This window comes from Dunckerocampus dactyliophorus, chromosome 1, assembly GCF_027744805.1.
Source record: "Dunckerocampus dactyliophorus isolate RoL2022-P2 chromosome 1, RoL_Ddac_1.1, whole genome shotgun sequence".
Taxonomy (NCBI): domain Eukaryota; kingdom Metazoa; phylum Chordata; class Actinopteri; order Syngnathiformes; family Syngnathidae; genus Dunckerocampus; species Dunckerocampus dactyliophorus.
The window spans coordinates 40,509,687-40,527,791 of NC_072819.1; the positions used below are offsets into that span (position 1 = coordinate 40,509,687).

At 43.1% G+C, this 18,105-nt stretch overlaps 1 protein-coding gene across 6 annotated transcripts in view; it reads right to left on the minus strand.

The window, feature by feature from the left end:
• The window catches only part of nfascb (neurofascin homolog (chicken) b), a 28,734-nt gene extending 11,238 nt beyond the window's left edge, over window positions 1–17,496 (minus strand). For 4 of the 6 annotated variants that reach the window (XM_054775137.1, XM_054775140.1, XM_054775141.1 and 1 more), the window contains exons 1-9: window positions 13,324–13,686; window positions 4,090–4,208; window positions 3,892–3,997; window positions 3,618–3,808; window positions 2,321–2,443; window positions 1,766–1,984; window positions 539–650; window positions 230–417; window positions 25–156 (exon numbers count right to left, since the gene is read on the minus strand). In XM_054775137.1, coding sequence (XP_054631112.1) covers window positions 25–156; window positions 230–417; window positions 539–650; window positions 1,766–1,984; window positions 2,321–2,443; window positions 3,618–3,808; window positions 3,892–3,997; window positions 4,090–4,165 — 1,147 coding nt within the window. In that variant the 5' untranslated portion in view covers window positions 4,166–4,208; window positions 13,324–13,686. Of the gene's footprint in view, window positions 1–24; window positions 157–229; window positions 418–538; window positions 651–1,765; window positions 1,985–2,320; window positions 2,444–3,617; window positions 3,809–3,891; window positions 3,998–4,089; window positions 4,209–13,323; window positions 13,687–13,730; window positions 13,757–17,478 lie in introns of those variants that run through there. The other 2 variants (XM_054775138.1, XM_054775139.1) reach the window with 2 other exon arrangements.
• Window positions 17,497–18,105: the final 609 nt, after the last annotated feature.

Consider the following 18,105-nt stretch of genomic DNA (forward strand, 5'->3'; position numbering starts at 1 on the left):
TAACCCTTGTTGCGTGATTCTTACTCTCTATTGGTTCTCCATTGATGAACCAGCTGACTGTGGGACGAGGCGCGCCATCAGAGCGGCACACCAAGCGTCCACTTTCCTCAGGAGCCAAAACTAAGTCATCAGGTTTTTCTAACCAGAATGGAGCCGCTGTCAAAAATACTCATGTCAGCTGCTGTATCATTGCAGAAAACAACCCACTTCCTAAATGCTGACTTCTCACCTTTTACCCTGACCGTTAATACGTGTTGAATGTAGCTGATCTTATTGGTGGCAGTACAGACATACTCGCCCGCATCCTCAAAAGATGCCTTTGGGATTTGAATCATCTTGTTGAAATGTTTCATTTTCATGCGTGAGGTCACCACCAAGTCTTCACCATCCTTCGTCCAGGTGATGCTAGGAGTGGGCCTTGTTGACGATAAACATGTCTTAAAATCTACACATTACTCTGATCTTATTGCATCTCTTTGTAGATTCGAGTAAATCATTCATATCATATCTTCATATGTCATGCCTGTGTCACTCTTACACTCCAGCAGCGACGCACTCCAGCAGTAGTTCCTCTCCCAGGAGGACCAGAACAGAACTAGATGAGCCTGTGGGAGACAGCCAGGTGGGGGCAGCCTCCATCACCGCTCGAGCTGCAAGAGGAACAAACAGGATCACACGCACACAAACCCAATTTAACCGTATAGTGTGTTCTATATGCTGCAATTAGTAAAATAAGGGTCTCACAGAGTTAAACACAATCCTAAAATTCTCAGGAAGCAGAATGAAGATATGGGGCAAAAGTTCAAATAAAGCTAAGTTAAGGAGAGAGATGTCAAGTGTATTGAAACAAGGAAAATTTATGTTGGAAACAAATAAATACCGTAATTTCCGGTACTTTGAACCCTGTGGCTTATACAGTGATGTGGCAAATTTATGGCCAAAAGAACTACATTTCCAATGATGCTTAGCGTGCCGCTTCAGGAAGTAGCGGATTAGATGAGTGAAGTGGATGCTAATACAATGTTCCCTCGCTCTATCGCGGTTCACCTTTCATGGATTCTCTGTTTTGCAGATTTGTTTTTTTTTGTGCTTCTTTTTTATTTTTTTATTACAGAATATGAACGCTGTTACAGGCCGAGCCTGGTCCTTTAAGAAGAATTGCACTGTGGGAAGTTGAGTGTTCATGTCCCATTGTTTTCTGCGTTGTGATTGGCTGTAGACCATTGTCAATCAGTCTCCTTCGTGTCGTCCTGCCATGTCTCCTGTGTCATCACTAGCTTGCTTGCTTGCTATCTTGTAAATGAAGCTTGGGTTCATCTACAGCAATATGTTTTAATAAGGATACGGAGCCAGGACGAAAAGGCATGGTCACAGGAGTGAAATATGCGGGAGTGACTTAATAATTTCTTGTGTTGATCATTAAGGTTTGATCATTAAAATTCAAATGAAGGTTGGAACTTTTTTGAGACTGTTTAAACAAGAAAGAAATGTAAGAAAATGTTATTGCCTGTCTGAGAAAAGTGTGTTAAGTGTATGATGAGGGGTTTTACGGCCTTAAAACATATATAATAAAATGTACACTTCTTTCTAAAACAAGAAAGCAGCGTATTTTACATTGTCATGGCGGTCATGGATCATCAATATTAGTGGTCTGCAATATTGGTGGACCAGGCAGTATACCCCTCATGTTATATTAACACTGGTGTCAAAGGTAACACCAGTAGAACAGAATAGCAGAACAGACAGCAAATCTTCCTATACTCACTTGTGAGCACCTTGACAACCACTGGCATCTTTTGCTGGATGGCATTCTTGTAGGGGAACCGGGCGCTACAGCAGTAATCAGAGGCAGAGTCGTTGAATAGAACGTTGGAGAAATACAGGTCTCCATTGATCCCCATGGATACCCGGCGGTCCTGCCGCACAGGGTGCATGGTGGGGAAGGCTGTCTGAATTGGCCAGTTAAAGGGTCTGGCATATGAGCCTGAAATGAAATATGGTCATATGTGACACGAGTAGGAATGGTTTTTGGGGTCAGACATGGCACTGTGACTGGTAGACCACACACAATTACCCAAAACAAATGTATGACCTCAACAAGGTTTGATAAAACATTGATCAAGGTCAATATCTACAAAAAAATTGAAGAAGATTAAAAAAAGTTTAAACTGACTGTTCTACTGTTCTGTTTTATGAAGTCCGTTTGATTTGTGGGGATTGCAATAAACGACCTATGACTGCATAAAACTACCGACAAATTCACTTGAAGTGTAGCGTTTCAACACCCATAACTAAGCTCTAGCTTTAAAGAGACACTCACAGCTGGCCATCCAGTAGGTTTCAGGTTTAGGCGGACCGGCTGGAGGATCACAGGACAGGACCAAAGGCGAACCAGCACTAATAACCACAGGTTCCACGATCTCTCTTGGCCACACAGGAGCTCCTGCACAAACAAAATTGCATAACTTTCCATTCAGGTTCAAAGCCAAGTTTTGTTTCATTATGTAACCCATGGTCACCAACCTTTTTGAGCCCATAATCCCTGGTCTCGGCTGTGAACCTGTGCAAGATCTACCCCTCCCCCCTCCACCCCCACCAGGATATATATTTGCATGCCTACAAAAAATATATACAGTACAATATATTGTAACACAAAACTCTGTGTTATTGAACATTTCAGCTTTTTCTCATTGTGCTTTTTGCTCTATTTTTACCATTTTTGCTGTTTTTTAAATGTTATTTTGTTTCTGCAGTGATGCAATGACAAATGAGCCACGGGCCGCGGATGGCCCCCGAGCTGCACGCACTTTGGTCACCCCTACTTTGTGGGTCGGACTTGCGGCGTGGGCTCTGTGAGCAAATTACAGCTCGGCTTGTTGGCTCAGCGTCGTGGGCGAGCGGTGGTGAGGAGAGAGACCGGTCAATGCGTTACAATAGTCAGCCCTAACGAGCTGCAGTTCGAAGATTTTTTTGGAGGTGCATGTCGATGGAGTTATATTTGTGCCTTAATTTTGAGGTCGAAAAGGCAGATTTTGAGTCATATTAACGTGCCACAGCAACTGTTGTGTGCTCTCCCTCTCGCTCGACCCTTCTGCACGTTGCTCACTCAACCTTTACTAGCACGGCAAGGGGAGCTGGTGTACTAGTATCTCCGGCCGGGCTTTGGGGACTGGGCTCTTGGCTGGAGCTTGCGGGTTGCTGCCTGGAGAGCGGCGAGGCGTACGGGCGTGTCCACTGCTCAAAATGCGTGCATGTTGGTCACTCTCCGGAAGGGGACGGAATTAATGTAATAATACATTATTTTTCTAAGATTCTGCCGATCGCCCAAAAGTCCCAAAGATCAACCAGTTGCTCGCGATCGACGGGTTTGTGACCCCTGAATTAACAAACTATCCTTTGTGCATAATGTTAAATATTTGCCCATCCATAGAAACTATGCAAGCTAATTAAGGACTGATCACCAGTCAATCACAGGATTGGCATGAAGAAAGACACAACCACTCACATTCACACCTACTGACAAAAAGAGTCTTCAGTTATTCTCTCATACATGTTTTTGGACTGTAGGAGGACGCTAGAGGACCCAGAGAGAGACAATAGTGTAATTTTCAACCTACTGTACAATTTCAGTCTGATTTTGTTGGAGTATGCAGAGCCATACTCATTGGAGGCAATGCACTGATATTCTGCCTCATACTGTTCTGGATTGTTCCGGGCATAGATGTCCAGCGTCCCTGAGCGCCTGCGCATTGATGCCTGCGAATCACGTGCCACGTTGAAATACTTCCCGTTGCGCCTCCATGAGAAACTTATGTGAAACAAGAAAAAAAATGCTTTGTTGAGAGAGCGTGAATCCATATTCAACAATGGGCTGCATCATCTGCTGCTTACATAGGATGAGGGTTTCCCTTGGCCTCGCACTCAATGACCATGGTGTCTTTGGGGTCAACAATATGCTCCTTCATTGACTGCTTTGTGATGGTTGGGGGTTGGCGGACTGCAGGCAGGGGATGAATGAGTGCAGGCATTAAAGCAGAAGATAATACACATCACAAAGTCCAATCAGAAAAAAAGGTTTTATTAACTCACTTTCTAGAGGGATGTCCAAAGCCCAAACACTTTGCCATAAAAGCATCAGCAGCACTGGTTCGACTGGTGTGCCCATCTTTACTGTGCATGGGGTCCACCTCTTGTGCTGGTCATAAACTCTTCATTGCAACAAACAGGAGACACCAATAACACAAAATTAATCTTCTTAACCGTAGCTCAATTGGCTACACTAATATTGATAGCACAGCTAGTTACTGGAAGTTCATGAAGGCCACATTTGTCTATACTTTCATTTTGGGGATTAAAACATGAAACATGATCCTTAATTGATTAAACTGTGTTACTTGCATTAGTAGCATAAGTAAATGAAACTAAATTTGCTTAAAAACAGTTTATCCACATAAGTTGATAAGTGATAGTATAAAATGTGTACAAGGTGCTATGAGTCTATGAATCCATGTATGGGACCACAAAAATGTTATAGTTGTAAGTTGCAGGAATAAAATGTGTATATACTAGTATATATCTGACACAATGACAATGCTCATATTGAAAGCAATAACATGATACTCTGCAAAAAATGGACGTCAGTCAAACTTGTTAAAAACTTAACAAGACAATTCAGCAAAGATAAGACACAACTCTCATGTTATAATGTCTTACAAGAAGAAGAATTATTTGAATATGTTTTAAGGAAATTATTTTTAGACGTATATTGTACTATATACTACTATACTACTAGCCATGAGACATATTTGTACCTACCTCTCTCATGTTGCGTCAGTTCCGGACCGTCCCTCCTATCCAACCCATCATGATTAAAATGTCCAACCTGTTTTCTTTCTCAGATATCTCTTATTTGTGTCGTGTAATGTATAGATCCATAAGATAGCAGGTCAAGAAGCATGGAGATGTCACACCTCCGTATTAGAGTTTGTGTCCGTCACTGCCACTTACACTCTGCCTACCCAGTTGATGAATGATGAATGAGGGCTATACAACCACCTACACTCTCTGCACTCCACTACTCTTCCACAGCCACTCACAGTTACAACAGCAACTCCATCCATCCATCCATCCATACATTTCTATGCCGCTTAATCTCACTCGGGTCGCGGGTAGGCTGGAGCCCATCCCAGCTGACTTGGGGCGAGAGGCGGGGCACACCCTGGACTGGTCGCCAGCCAATCGCAGGGCACATATAGACAAACAACCCTTCGCACTCACATTCATACCTATGGACAATTTAGAGTCATGCATGTTTTTGGAATGCGGGAGGAAACCAGAGTACCCGGAGAAAACATGCAAACTCCACACCGAGATGCCCAAATGGAGATTGGAACCCAGACAGTGTGGCCAACATGCTAACCACAACGCCACTGTGCGGGCAACAAAAACAACTCATTTCCTTCAAACACAGTTGTAAAGTTTGTTTATAAATTGAAATTCCACTTTTATGCCACATTTATTCTCCTGGCCATGAGGTGTTTTGCATGGGTTGAGGCAAAGACTTGGTCTTTTCTTTATTCTGGAATAAGATTAGCTTTAAACTAATACTGTATGTTTTAGTCATGGCGATTCTCAGAAATAGAAAAGACCACAAGAAAGGAGAGAATAATCCTTACATTCCTGCTGCTGTTGATGACATCTAAATGTGGGCTTTATTGTTCCCCGAATAACTGCGGAACAGAGTATGAAAGCAATATTTGTTTCTCTCACATGCAATTTGCATGTGGTAATCCTCAGTGACTCCATGGCAACACGCCCATTATGAGAAAATATATTGACTATTATTTTTCTTTTTATATTTCTTAGATATATAAAACTGCATATTTTAGGAAAAAAGACTATGAACAGATTTGTGTTTTCATACATTTACATGCATAGCCTTGCGAAATGGGAAAGGTCATACTCATGAATTATGGGGCTGCATTTACTGCATGTGTAGGCTGTCAACAGTGGGCTGACCTGCGGAGCCTCTCAGGCATCCAAACACACGCAAGATACGCTGGCAAAAAACGGAGCTGGTATCAGAGCTTTAGATTTACAGTATGTCTATTCATAATATCGAGGAGGATGTGAACAGCCACTCTTGTGCTTCATGCCAAGCAAATGAGTGGGGGCCGTCTGTCTTGGCATACTGTAGAGCGGTGAGCAGGGATCAGTGCCACGCACCACACTGCACAGTGAAGAGGTCAGCTCAGTGATGACAAGATTGTCTCCATGATCGGGGGTCTCCGTTGGCACGTGTTACCCGGAGCTTGAATAGAAGCAGACTGTAAATACGGGGGATGAGGGTGGGGTCAGCTACACAATCTGCCCATATCAGTTGCACATAGCATCACTGTAACTGGGAGGCAGGGTTGGACTAAGTACCCTCCAGTTGTGCAGAACATCCTATATTAGAGCGACCAATGGTGCTTTGCAAGTGGAGCAATGGTCCACAAGATCTCAAATAGTGGGATGGGTCCCCTTGTGGGGTGTGATGAACTGTCGGGGAGGGCAGGACTCTGAATATCAGTGCAGACCTGACAACATGTATGAATTTGTCGTACTCAGCATGCAATGTGCCTCTAGAATACGCTTGTATGCTTCACTGCTCTCCATTTTGTGCTTCTCCATTCAAGGATGGCGCCCTCCGTGGCAGACGTCTCTGTGACACTCTCCCGTGTTTTTCTATTTTTTGCTATTTTATTGTTCATTTTTGACATTCAACACACTCACGCAGTACATTACAACAGGGAGACACTTTTGAACATCGGCAGGGTTCACCATGAACTTTCATTTAGCCTCTCAGACTTTGCCTTTCTTCTGCGCCGGGAGAACGCAGCAGCCTGCGGCCCCGGTGAGCTGAATACCCGGCGAGCAAAGCATCCGAGGCGTAAACGAGGCAAGCGAGCCGGCCTGCATGCTAGGCTAAAAGCTAGAGCGACTAGGCCACCGCTACCAAGCTTGCTGCTAGCCAACGTCCGCTCTCTTGAAAACAAGATGGACGAACTACGAGCAAGGATTACAGCTCAACGTGAGATCAGGGAATGCTGTGTCCTCACCTTCACAGAAACCTGGCTGACGGAGGATATACCGGACTCGGCGATCCAGTTGGAATCATTTGCTGCTTACCGGGGAGATCGGACTTTAGCGTCTGGTAAACACAGAGGTGGCGGCGTCTGTGTTTACGTAAACAAACGGTGGTGCACAGACGTACAGACGATGGAAAAGCACTGCTCGCAGGACATTGAGCTGCTGATGGTGAAATGCAGACCTTTTTATTTACCTCGTGAGTTTAGCGCTGTGTATTTAACTGCTGTTTACATCCCACCACGAGCTAACACTGCTAATGCACTAGGCCTTCTGCATGACATCATTGATAAACACGAGACCAAACACCCAGACGCTGTATTCATTATATCTGGCGATTTCAACCACTGTAACCTCAGGACTGTCCTCCCCAAATATTACCAGTATGTGAGCTTTCCCACAAGGGAAAATAACATCCTGGACCAAGTCTACTGCAACATGAAAGGTGCTTTGAAGGCTGTTCCAAGACCCCACTTTGGAAAGGCTGACCACATCTCTATATTCCTTTATCCAACGTACAGACAACTTCTCAAAAAAGCTCCCCCTGTAAGTACAGCAGTTAAAGTATGGAATGAAGAAACTGATCAAGTACTTCAGGACTGCTTTGGCTGCACAAACTGGGATGTGTTTAAAACTGCAGCGGGGAGGGAAGATTGTACTGTTGATTTGGATGAATATGCTTCTGCTGTTACTGGCTACATTAGCACATGCATAGAGACTGTTACCACCACCAAGTATTACAGAAAATACCCTAACCAAAAACAGTGGATGAACTGTGATGTAAGGGCTAAGCTACGTGCTCGTTCGACTGCATTTGTCATGGGCACCGCTGATGACTACAAAAAGGCCAGATATGACCTGAGGAGGTCCATACGAGAGGCCAAAAGACAGTACAGACAGAAGCTGGAGGGCTACTATTCCACCTCAGACCCTCGGCGCATGTGGGCGGGGCTCCAGCACATCACAGACTATCGACAGCAGAGTAGCGTAGCCACGTCCAGCCAAACCACACTTCCAGATGAGCTGAATGAGTTCTATGCCCGCTTTGACACCCAAACTCCTGATGAGCAGAGAGGGTGGCTGAACCTGGGGAGCACACAGGACGCACCTCTCATGGTGACATCAGCTGATGTGCGCAGGGTTCTAAACAAAACAAACCCACGAAAAGCAGCAGGCCCAGACAACATCTCAGGACGTGCACTTCGGGTTTGCTCATCAGAGCTAGCTGATGTGCTTGCTGACATATTTAACCTGTCGCTTGCACAAGCATCTGTACCGACCTGCTTTAAGTCCACCACCATAGTGCCCGTACCCAAGAAGAGCAACGTGACCTGCTTGAATGACTATCGCCCTATAGCACTCACTCCTATTGTTATGAAGTGCTTTGAAAGAATAGTCATGGCCCACATCTAAAAGAGCATCCCGGCGGCAACTGTGGACCCTCTACAGTTTGCATATCGCCAGAACCGGTCCACGGATGATGCAGTCAACACTGCCATCCACACAGCCCTTTCTCACCTACAGGGCCAGGACACATACGTCAGAATGCTATTTATAGACTATAGCTCCGCTTTTAATACAGTCAGCCCCCACAAACTCACAAATAAGCTCCTCACACTTGGCCTGTCTCCCTCCCTCTGTAACTGGGTGTTTAACTTTCTCACAGGCAGACCCCAGTCAGTCAGAGTCCACAACCGCACATCCAGCTCAAGAATTGTGAGCACTGGGACCCCACAGGGGTGTGTGCTGAGTCCACTCCTCTACACGCTCTTCACCTACGATTGCGTGGCCTCCCAGAACAACACCAGCATCATTAAATTTGCGGATGACACTACAGTCATCGGACTGATCACTGGTGGTGTTGAAACATCATACAGAAGAGAGGTGGCGGACCTCATAGCTTGGTGTCGTGATAACAATCTCCTTCTCAATACAGATAAGACTAAAGAGATGATCATCGACCCAAGAACAAGGGAAAAGGAGCCACATAGACCCCTGTTTATTGATGAGACTGAGGTGGAGAGGGTGAAAACCTTCAAGTTCCTTGGCACACACATCAGCGAGGACCTCACCTGGTCTCACAACACCCAACAAATTCTGAAGAAGTCCCAAAGGAGACTGTACTTCCTGAGAAGACTGAGGAAATTTGGCATGTCCACCACAATCCTGAGTTGCTTCTACAGATGCACCATCGAAAGTGTCCTTACCGCCTCCATCACTGTTTGGTACGGTAACTGTACAACACGTGATAGGAAGGCACTCCAGCGGGTGATCAAGACCTCACAGAACATTGTTGGGGCAGCCCTCCCCTCACTGCAAGACATTTATACATCTAGAGTCCTACGCAGAACACACAACCTCATCAAGGACAGCACACATCCACAACACTCATTATTCACACTCCTACCGTCAGGCAGACGCTACAGGAGTTTGAAGTCCAGGACCACAAGGCTGGCAAACAGCTTTTACCCACAGGCCATCAGGCTTCTCAATGAAGCACTCAGACACGCCACACGCAACACACACTCATAGCACTTTATTTATTTATTTATTTATTTATTTGTATTATTTACTTGCATTAATGTCTCTTCTGTTGTTGCTTAATTTCTTGGTATTTATGTATATGTGTTTATGTTTCTTATGTTCTTATTCTTTCTTGTGTTTTTCTTTCTTTTCCTTGGGAGAATGAACAGAATAAGATTTTCATTGCATGGTATAACTGCTGTTTTACCATGCACATGACAATAAAACTCTCTTGAATCTTGAATCTTGAATCTTGAATTTTGTTGCATTATGGTGGTTTCAGATTCAAATTCAGTCTGTACAGTAGAGATAAAAAATTAGATATGATCAGTTTCTTGATAGTACTGTATGTCCAATCGATTTGGGGGGGCGCATTTCTGTCCCCTAGGGGGGCATGACAGAAAATAATTGAGAACCACTGATGTAGTAGAAAGCAAACTTTTCAAGTAAAAACAGCTTGTGAAGTTTTTCTTTCTAACATTTGCTTTTTTCATTATCCGTATGATTGTCTTCCTGCCATCTTTTCCTCTCCTTTTTCAGTTGTGTGGGGCAGTGAAGCTCTGTGGCCCAAGTTACCAATAAAACAGCATAGTGAGTGTGACCAGCATGTGACGTGCACAGATGATTGTAAGTTCTGCCTTGCAACAAGTGGCTGCGCCAAAAAAAGGAAATGTGAAATTTGTTAATTTCAATTTCAATGTAATTACTGATAGTTTGTTCACTTCCTGTGTTTGTGACCATTTTCTAATCAGTGGAAATATAAAATAATAATAATTAAATACAGAAATAAATGACATTAAGGTAAATGAAGAGATTACAGATAGATAAATAAATTAATAGAAGTAACTGGAAGTGAGAAAGAGCAAGCATGTGGCCTCCCTTACTGTTGGTGCTGTGCAGTTCAATACATACTGTATTCAAATGTTGTATTTTATTTTTATCATTAGGGACTAGATTTGACCTGATGTTAGCATACAGGAGATTAAAGGAAAAGAGCACTTAAAAAAAAAAATTTGCCCATCATCCACAATCTTATTTTGACACATAATCAGCCTAATGTTAATAACGAATTGAAAATGATGTGTGTGCTTCACTTTAAACAGAAGACCTATACTTACGACACATTAATAAAACCACCTGCTGCCATTGCACAATCCAAAGGAGCTGAGGTGAGGGCTAGCTCCCACCGCTAGGAAGACAGTCGACAGCGACAGACTCATTGGCTCTTAATGGCTACTAAAAAATCATCCAAAGTGTAAAAGGTTAAAGATGACCCCTAGAAAATAAAGTGCAAATTAACCAGCATGGCGTATCATGTAAGCCCTTTAGAGCAACTTAATTTTATATCCCAAAAGTGAATTTTAATACATTAAAATAAATGAGGCCGCTAACAGATTTTGACAAGTTGTTGATTTTCAAGTCATGTTGTTACTATTTTAAGTGACCGTGTTTCGTTAATGAAATACATGTACTGTTGTTGCACACCTACCGTGTTTAATTGTTTATCTCAGTGTTTTAGCCTTTTTCTTTGAGGTGGAAAAAGTCAGAAATGAGATCTATTTATTTGTAGGGATCCCCATCAGCTGTGGTCTAAAAAACCCCGCAAACAACAACATGGACAAAATCTAACGAATCAGATTCGACTGTGAAAATTAGGGATGCACCGATCGATCGGCCACCAATCAGTATCGGCCCATTTCCATGAAAAAGCACGTGATTGACATATGCTGATAAATGCCTTTCAACGCCAAACACAAAAGCCGATCACCTCTGGCTTGTACTATTGCAGCATGCAGCCTGTAGTGTCCCCCGGCCACTGTCCTTCACACTACGCAGGCGTGCCAAACCCAAAACAAACATATCTGCCGTGTGGAACTTACCTGCCGTTTATGAGAGTGATAATTTAATAAAGTATTTTAAGAACAAACACTTGACGGAGTATGGTTTTCGAGGCTTACGATGTGATTATTAGGGATGAGCGAGTCAAACCACCATCTGTAATGAAACAAGTCTACCATCCATCCATCCAACCATCTCCTATGCCGCTTATCCTCAGTAGGGTCGCGGGGTATGCTGGAGCCTATCCCAGCTGACTTCGGGCGAGAGGCGGGGTACATCGTGGACTGGTCGCCAGCCAATCACAAGTCTACCAACTTACTTTAAATATCATACAACCCGAAACAGAGCGACGTGAGCTGGAGTTCGAGCCAAGCAAGCAGAGAGTCACGGTCTGTATTGTGTCTGTGTGTGAAAGTGTGAGAGGCATGGCTCCTCTCTCTGGCTATGCCGAATCTGTCTAGGGAGGGGCAGTTGCTGTGTGTGACTGGCCAATCACAGTGCGTGAAGAGTGAATACATAAGTAGTCACCCAATAAGAATTTTCCGTCATCACCATTACAGACAATTACGAGCTATACTCGTTTCATGCTCGTACTCTGCAAAAATGCATTATCCGTAATCCGAACACTCGCCCGTATGGGTGTGACAGTCAGAAGTCGAAAGCAAATGACCCGAAAAATTGTTGAATTCATCGGGCTAGATGACCAACCGATCTCAGCGGTGGAAGACCCCGGGTTTGCCGACTGCGCTCTCTCTTGGAGCCCCGTCGTGGGATACCTGGAAGTCCTGCTAGAGCTCCATCAGACTATGTACTCTCACATCCAAAGTCTCCTTAAAGAAGGCGTCTCATCCTCTGTAAGTTCCACAAGTGATACATGTTCTCTTGAAAAAGTAAGTCACATATGTTTTTGTCTAAATGAAGGTGATTTCACATTGGGCACCCCCTTTTTATTTTTTAATAATTATCTATTGGGGCCCCTGGCAGTCAGGGGACCTTGGAATTGTCTTAAGTTCCCCCCGCTGGCAATAGCTCTCATGTTATAAATGTAAAAATGCACACTTTATCTATGTAATCAGTATCATTATCGACCGATTTCACTCGTCGATGATAAGTATGGCAGCATAAAACCCTGATGGGAGCATCCCTAATGATAATCCTTAGTCGAAGGCAGCCAGCCCTAGAATGCAATACAATTTTCTTAGTCGGAAGATAAAACAGGAAGTTTCATACTGAACAAACAAAAGACTCACATCATCAATTCTGTTCAATTTAAATTCTGTTCAATTCAATTTAACAACAATCCATGCTACAATAACATACTCATGTTCCTGAAAATATCTCTAATCTCATGTTGACACAACACAAATGTTCGTAGAAGGCATCTTTGAAGATGAAAATGCACGCATCCAGGTGCAAATACTGGTAAATACTAGTTCATTTCAGACAACACAATATTTTTTAATTGTGTGTCTGCCACTAACGTATGGAAATCTTGAAGAAAAAAGTGTGCAAGACTTCGTAAAAGTCAAAAGCAATCTATTATATTTATAGAACCACAATGCCACAATTTTCTTGAAAAACTGTGTGAATCGGATTTAAGGCCAAATTTGTCTGTAAATATTGGACACTTCCATACATCCTGTTGATGCACTTCCAGATCCCGCCCACTTCTCAAGTCAGACTGTGACATCATTAAAACCTTGACCTCCATTGACGTTTGTCATGGAAACAATCACAAGGACACAAGGGCTTCTTGGCATGGCAACACTCACACTGCTTCAGATACATTTCAAATGGAAAAAAAAATAATGGTGTTGCTAGTGACAGTCCTACCTTAAAGTACCTGAGTAGCTCCTTGGTCTTTTTTTATGTGTTGCTGTGGAAACCAGACTTCTATTTCCTTCTCATTTTCAGTCTCACTAGCCTCTCCCCCAGGTAAGTGAGCCTAACAGATGACACATCAGAAGCTCTCCAGGATAGCTTGCCAGAACCCGGTCACACGACTGGCACACTCGGCCTGGGATAATAAATGCATTGTGAAATCCAAACGAATATAACGTCATCTCCAGTGCGAGGGAAGAGCAGGAATAAACACATCTGGAATACACACAGGCTATTAGACTAGGACTAGCATGTCATTCTACAAAAACAGCTCATTAGAAAAATTACATTATTATTCCTTTTCTGATAACGTGAGGTGGATATCAAATTCTAAATAGCGTGTGGATTTCTCTACTGACCTTGTATCTTAACGCTGACTGGCACCAGCGCGTTTACTCAATAGACCATTGTTTTAAGTAAAGCGGGCCTATTGTGGGAGTCTCAGCTTCTAGACGTATTGGTGAGGATTTAACCCCTGATATTCAGAGTTTGGATGGCCCCTCACTCAATGGTAAACTCTTACATCACTTTTCAAACCTCAACTGATACTGTACGTAGCTTGGGTTGATGTCAAGGTGCAACAGTGGTAAGAAAATAAACATGAAAGACAGCATCCATCCATCCATTTTCTATACCGCTTGTCCTCACTAGGGTCGCATGTATGCAGGAGACTATCCCAGCTGTCTTCGGACAAGAGGCGGGGTACATTCTGGCCTGGTTGCCAACCAATTGCAGAGAACATGAAAGGCAACATATTTTCAAATAAATATGGCTTTATTTTTTTAGTAATAAATAGAAGATAATACAACATACTACAAAAGTTTAATAAAGTGCAAATGTATCTGTTTCTGGTTGTAAAGAAAACAAATATGCTGCAAGCAGACTGTTATATGTGCCTATAACTATTACAGGATGTAGTTAAAGCAATTGGGAGACTTCAATCACACCATGCTGCTCTGTCAGACTATAGCTAAATGCTAACAACAGCAAGCTAACAGAGATAGTGCTAAAGTAGTAGATTACATTTACAATTAACAGTTATGTGAATTTTAGAGGAAATTATTTCTGAGTCAAGTTGAATTGGTGGCTTGATGCTGTGATAAATGAATAACAAGTCGGAAATACAAAGGCTAAACATTATGCTAAAAATAGTGTGGGACTTAAAATATCAAAAAAACTTACAGTGACAATCTGTAAGATGTATAGGACTTTTTCTTGGTTGTTTTTGTAAATATTATATGCAATATGGACATAAAAATGACCCTCGATATATATTTTTTAACACTTTTCCACTGTTTTTATGCCGGTAGCCCTTCCCGTTGACGCAACGGTGGCTGGAAATCTAGCCCATGCCCTCTGCCACGAAAGGCAGAAAAGTGTACGATTACACCACGAGCAATATCCTCAATATCAATATTCAATAAATGGTAAGTTCTCGTTTATGTCGAGTGGCGCTAGCCTACTCAAACGCTCTCGGGCTACGTTCACAATTCTAGTTTGGTACTCTGGCCAAGACCAAAAAAAGGTACTCGCTTAACGTTCACACTAGTCATCAGGTCAAAGACTTGATCAGGCAGCTGGCTTATTAAGTGAAAAAATAAAAAGTGCCATCTGCATGTTTGATTACATTGGCTATTTTTATATTGTGTTATATTTTCCAGCATGGATTTCACAAAAAGCTTCTAAACTATACTTTTAAAGATCACCTTTGTCTCACATACACACACACACACAGAGGAAGAGAGCAGAGTAGAGGCAGCACTTCCAATGCATGAGTTCACTGCACGTGTTCACGCTTGACCAAATGATCCGTACTAGCAGACATGCTGCACTAGAGTTTGTTTGAACCGAACCAAACATGATAAAAACAAACACACCCTCAGGCCCATTTCTGCTTCATCTCCCAGGCCCTCTCACTGAACCAGTCCTTGGTTCTGCTAACAGCCGATCGCTCTGCCCCGAGCACCAAACACAGCCGAGCCAGTTTGAGACGGTTTCTCTCTAGGTAGACCTGTGTGTCTCTCTCCAGCTGGTCCAGGGCCGCCGGTCGGCTCTCGTCTAGGGACACCTCAGCACTCAGCATGGGGTTAAAGCGGAAATAGACATCGCCGGGGAGCAGGTCATCTAAAAGTGTGTGGACCCCTTCAGTGTCAGTTGCACTGCTAATCAGGTTACTGATTTTGGCCCTGAGGCTGGTGGAGGTTGCAGGGCCTCTCTTCGGGCTGTCATAGCGACCGGTGCCAAGGGACAGCACGCACTGGAATGGATGGCTGGGCCACAATAGTCTGCTCTCATGTACCGCTAAGGCACAGGGATTGTTCATGATAATGCCTCCATCCTACAGTGGGAGTATAGGATAAAAGGATAAAAATGAGTATAACATACAGTGCTTAAATTAATTTGACCACCACCTAATGCACGGTTTATGCCACGGCGAAACTAAGCCAATTGGCAATTACCAAAATAATTAAAAAATTTGTTTCTGTAATGGTTAACACACAAGTCAGACTCTCTTTCCATCCATCCATCCATCCATCCATCCTTTTTCTATGCCGCCTATCCTCACAAGGTTTGCGTCTATGCTGGAGCCTATCCCAGCTGCCTTTGGGCGAGAGGCGGGGTACACCCTGGACTGGTCGCCAGCCAATCGCAAGGCACATATAGACAAACAACCATTCACACTCACATTCACACTGAAGGACAATTTAGGGTCGCCAATTAACCTAACATGCATGTTTTTGGAATTTGGGAGGAAACTGGAGAAAACCCACACATGCACGGGGAGAACATGCAAACGCCACACAGAGATGCCCAACGGAGATTCGAAACCAGATCTTCCAGATCTCCCGACCGTATGGCCAACATGCTGCGCTCTTTTCATACTAATTATATTTTTAATGCTACCACTTATTTACGATATTTACAGTATATATGAATAAATTTACTTACAAAATAGAAAAAGTAGTAAATCATATTATGATTTGTTGATTAACATGTCAAATTAAACTTATTTACTTACCAACTCTCCTGAACAAAAAAAATATTTATTTAAAAATGTGCCAAAGGAAATATTTACATTGTTTGGTGATTATGTGTTTAGCATTTGGCATTTGCAAAATCAGTATCAACATTTTTAGTTTTATACTGGTTTTTGAAAAATTTCTGAAATATTTACATTTTCTTGTTCATACGACAGGTGGTGAAATACATTTGTTAAGCATTCTAAATAAAGCGCCATTTCCTTCTTAATAACATTTCGACTACTGATAGGAGAAACACGTTGATCATCTGTAATGAAGGAACTCTGATAATCTACGTAAAGGACTATTGTAAATTCCAGTGTATAAGCCGCTACTTTTTTCTTAAGCTTTGAACCCTGCGGCTAATACAGCGATGTGGCTAATTTATGGCTATGTTCTAATCCCGTGACATCTCCTTTACATCAGAACTACTATCAGTCGTTTAAATACTGTGCCGCTCGTGAGTCAGTGAGAAAAACTCATGATAAGCTTGTCAACCCACTGGAAATCGCAGGCGGTCATTACTCAATATAATAGTCTGACTCAAGGTGTCATCTTGATGATCAATGATGTCAGCCTCCCTTTGGGCTCCTCTGTCTCCCTCTGGTGGACAGAGGCAGCACTGCAGTACCCCGGCAGCAATAACCAATTAAATGCTTTGCTGGGACGAAATGCATTATGGGATGAAGTTAAAATCTTAAACTCGTATTGGTACTTGCCTTGTATATTATATATCTTACCTAGTTTTTGGGTGTTAAGTTGCTGTGTGATGATTTCATTGTTCTTTGTAAGATGACACTGAGTCAGACTGTTACATTGAGTAATGACCTCCTGTGATTTCGAATGGGTTGACAAAGTTGTCGTGAGTTTTTTAATAGCTTGTGATTGGCTCCTGTCAAATAAAGAGCTACCTGGCCCTCACGGACTCGTGTGCGCCACAATATTCCATTTTACGACATGCACATGTGCGGCTTATGGTCTGGTGTAGCTTATATACTGTATGTACAAATCTGTTTTTCTCTCTAAATGTAGCGGCTGCGGCTTCTTATACACCGGAAATGATGGTATGTAAACAACTACATCTCACCTGGTGGATGTCACTTTGTAAAGGGAATTCCTGGAAGTATCCCGGAGCGGCTGATGACGCTCGCACGGCCTGCCACATGGGGTAGCTGGAGCCTCCTGCGTAGCGGCTCAGCGATCCTGGTTTGTGGTTGTAATTACAGAAGACGAAGGCCTTTGGACTGTTGCCCCAGTTGACCACTGCACTGACAGCTGAAACCTGAGAACATAGGAACAAAACAGCAGTCTCTGATTAACATTGTACAAAACCTGCAAAGTGAAAAGGTCCTTTCTCCTTACCTTGGGACTCAACTCATCACTTGCTGTTTTGATGAGCACTTTATCACCAAGCTTCTCTCTGATTACAATAAAAACACATAACAATACACCTGTGCCACATCTACACACTGTAGCATCTCGTGTGCGCATACCTGAGTATGGTCTCCCATGTCTCTGTATTATAGTAAGAGTGATTCCAGCCCATTTTCACTGTGCCAACCAAGCGGTTTTGTCGGAAAACTTCAGAGCCAAAACGGCGATACATGTCAGTGCACTCCTCGAGAGAAAAATGAGCCAGGCCAAGCATGAAGGCTAACACAGCACCTGTCGTGTGAAAACATGACACTTATGATTTGCTTTTTATTTTCACTAA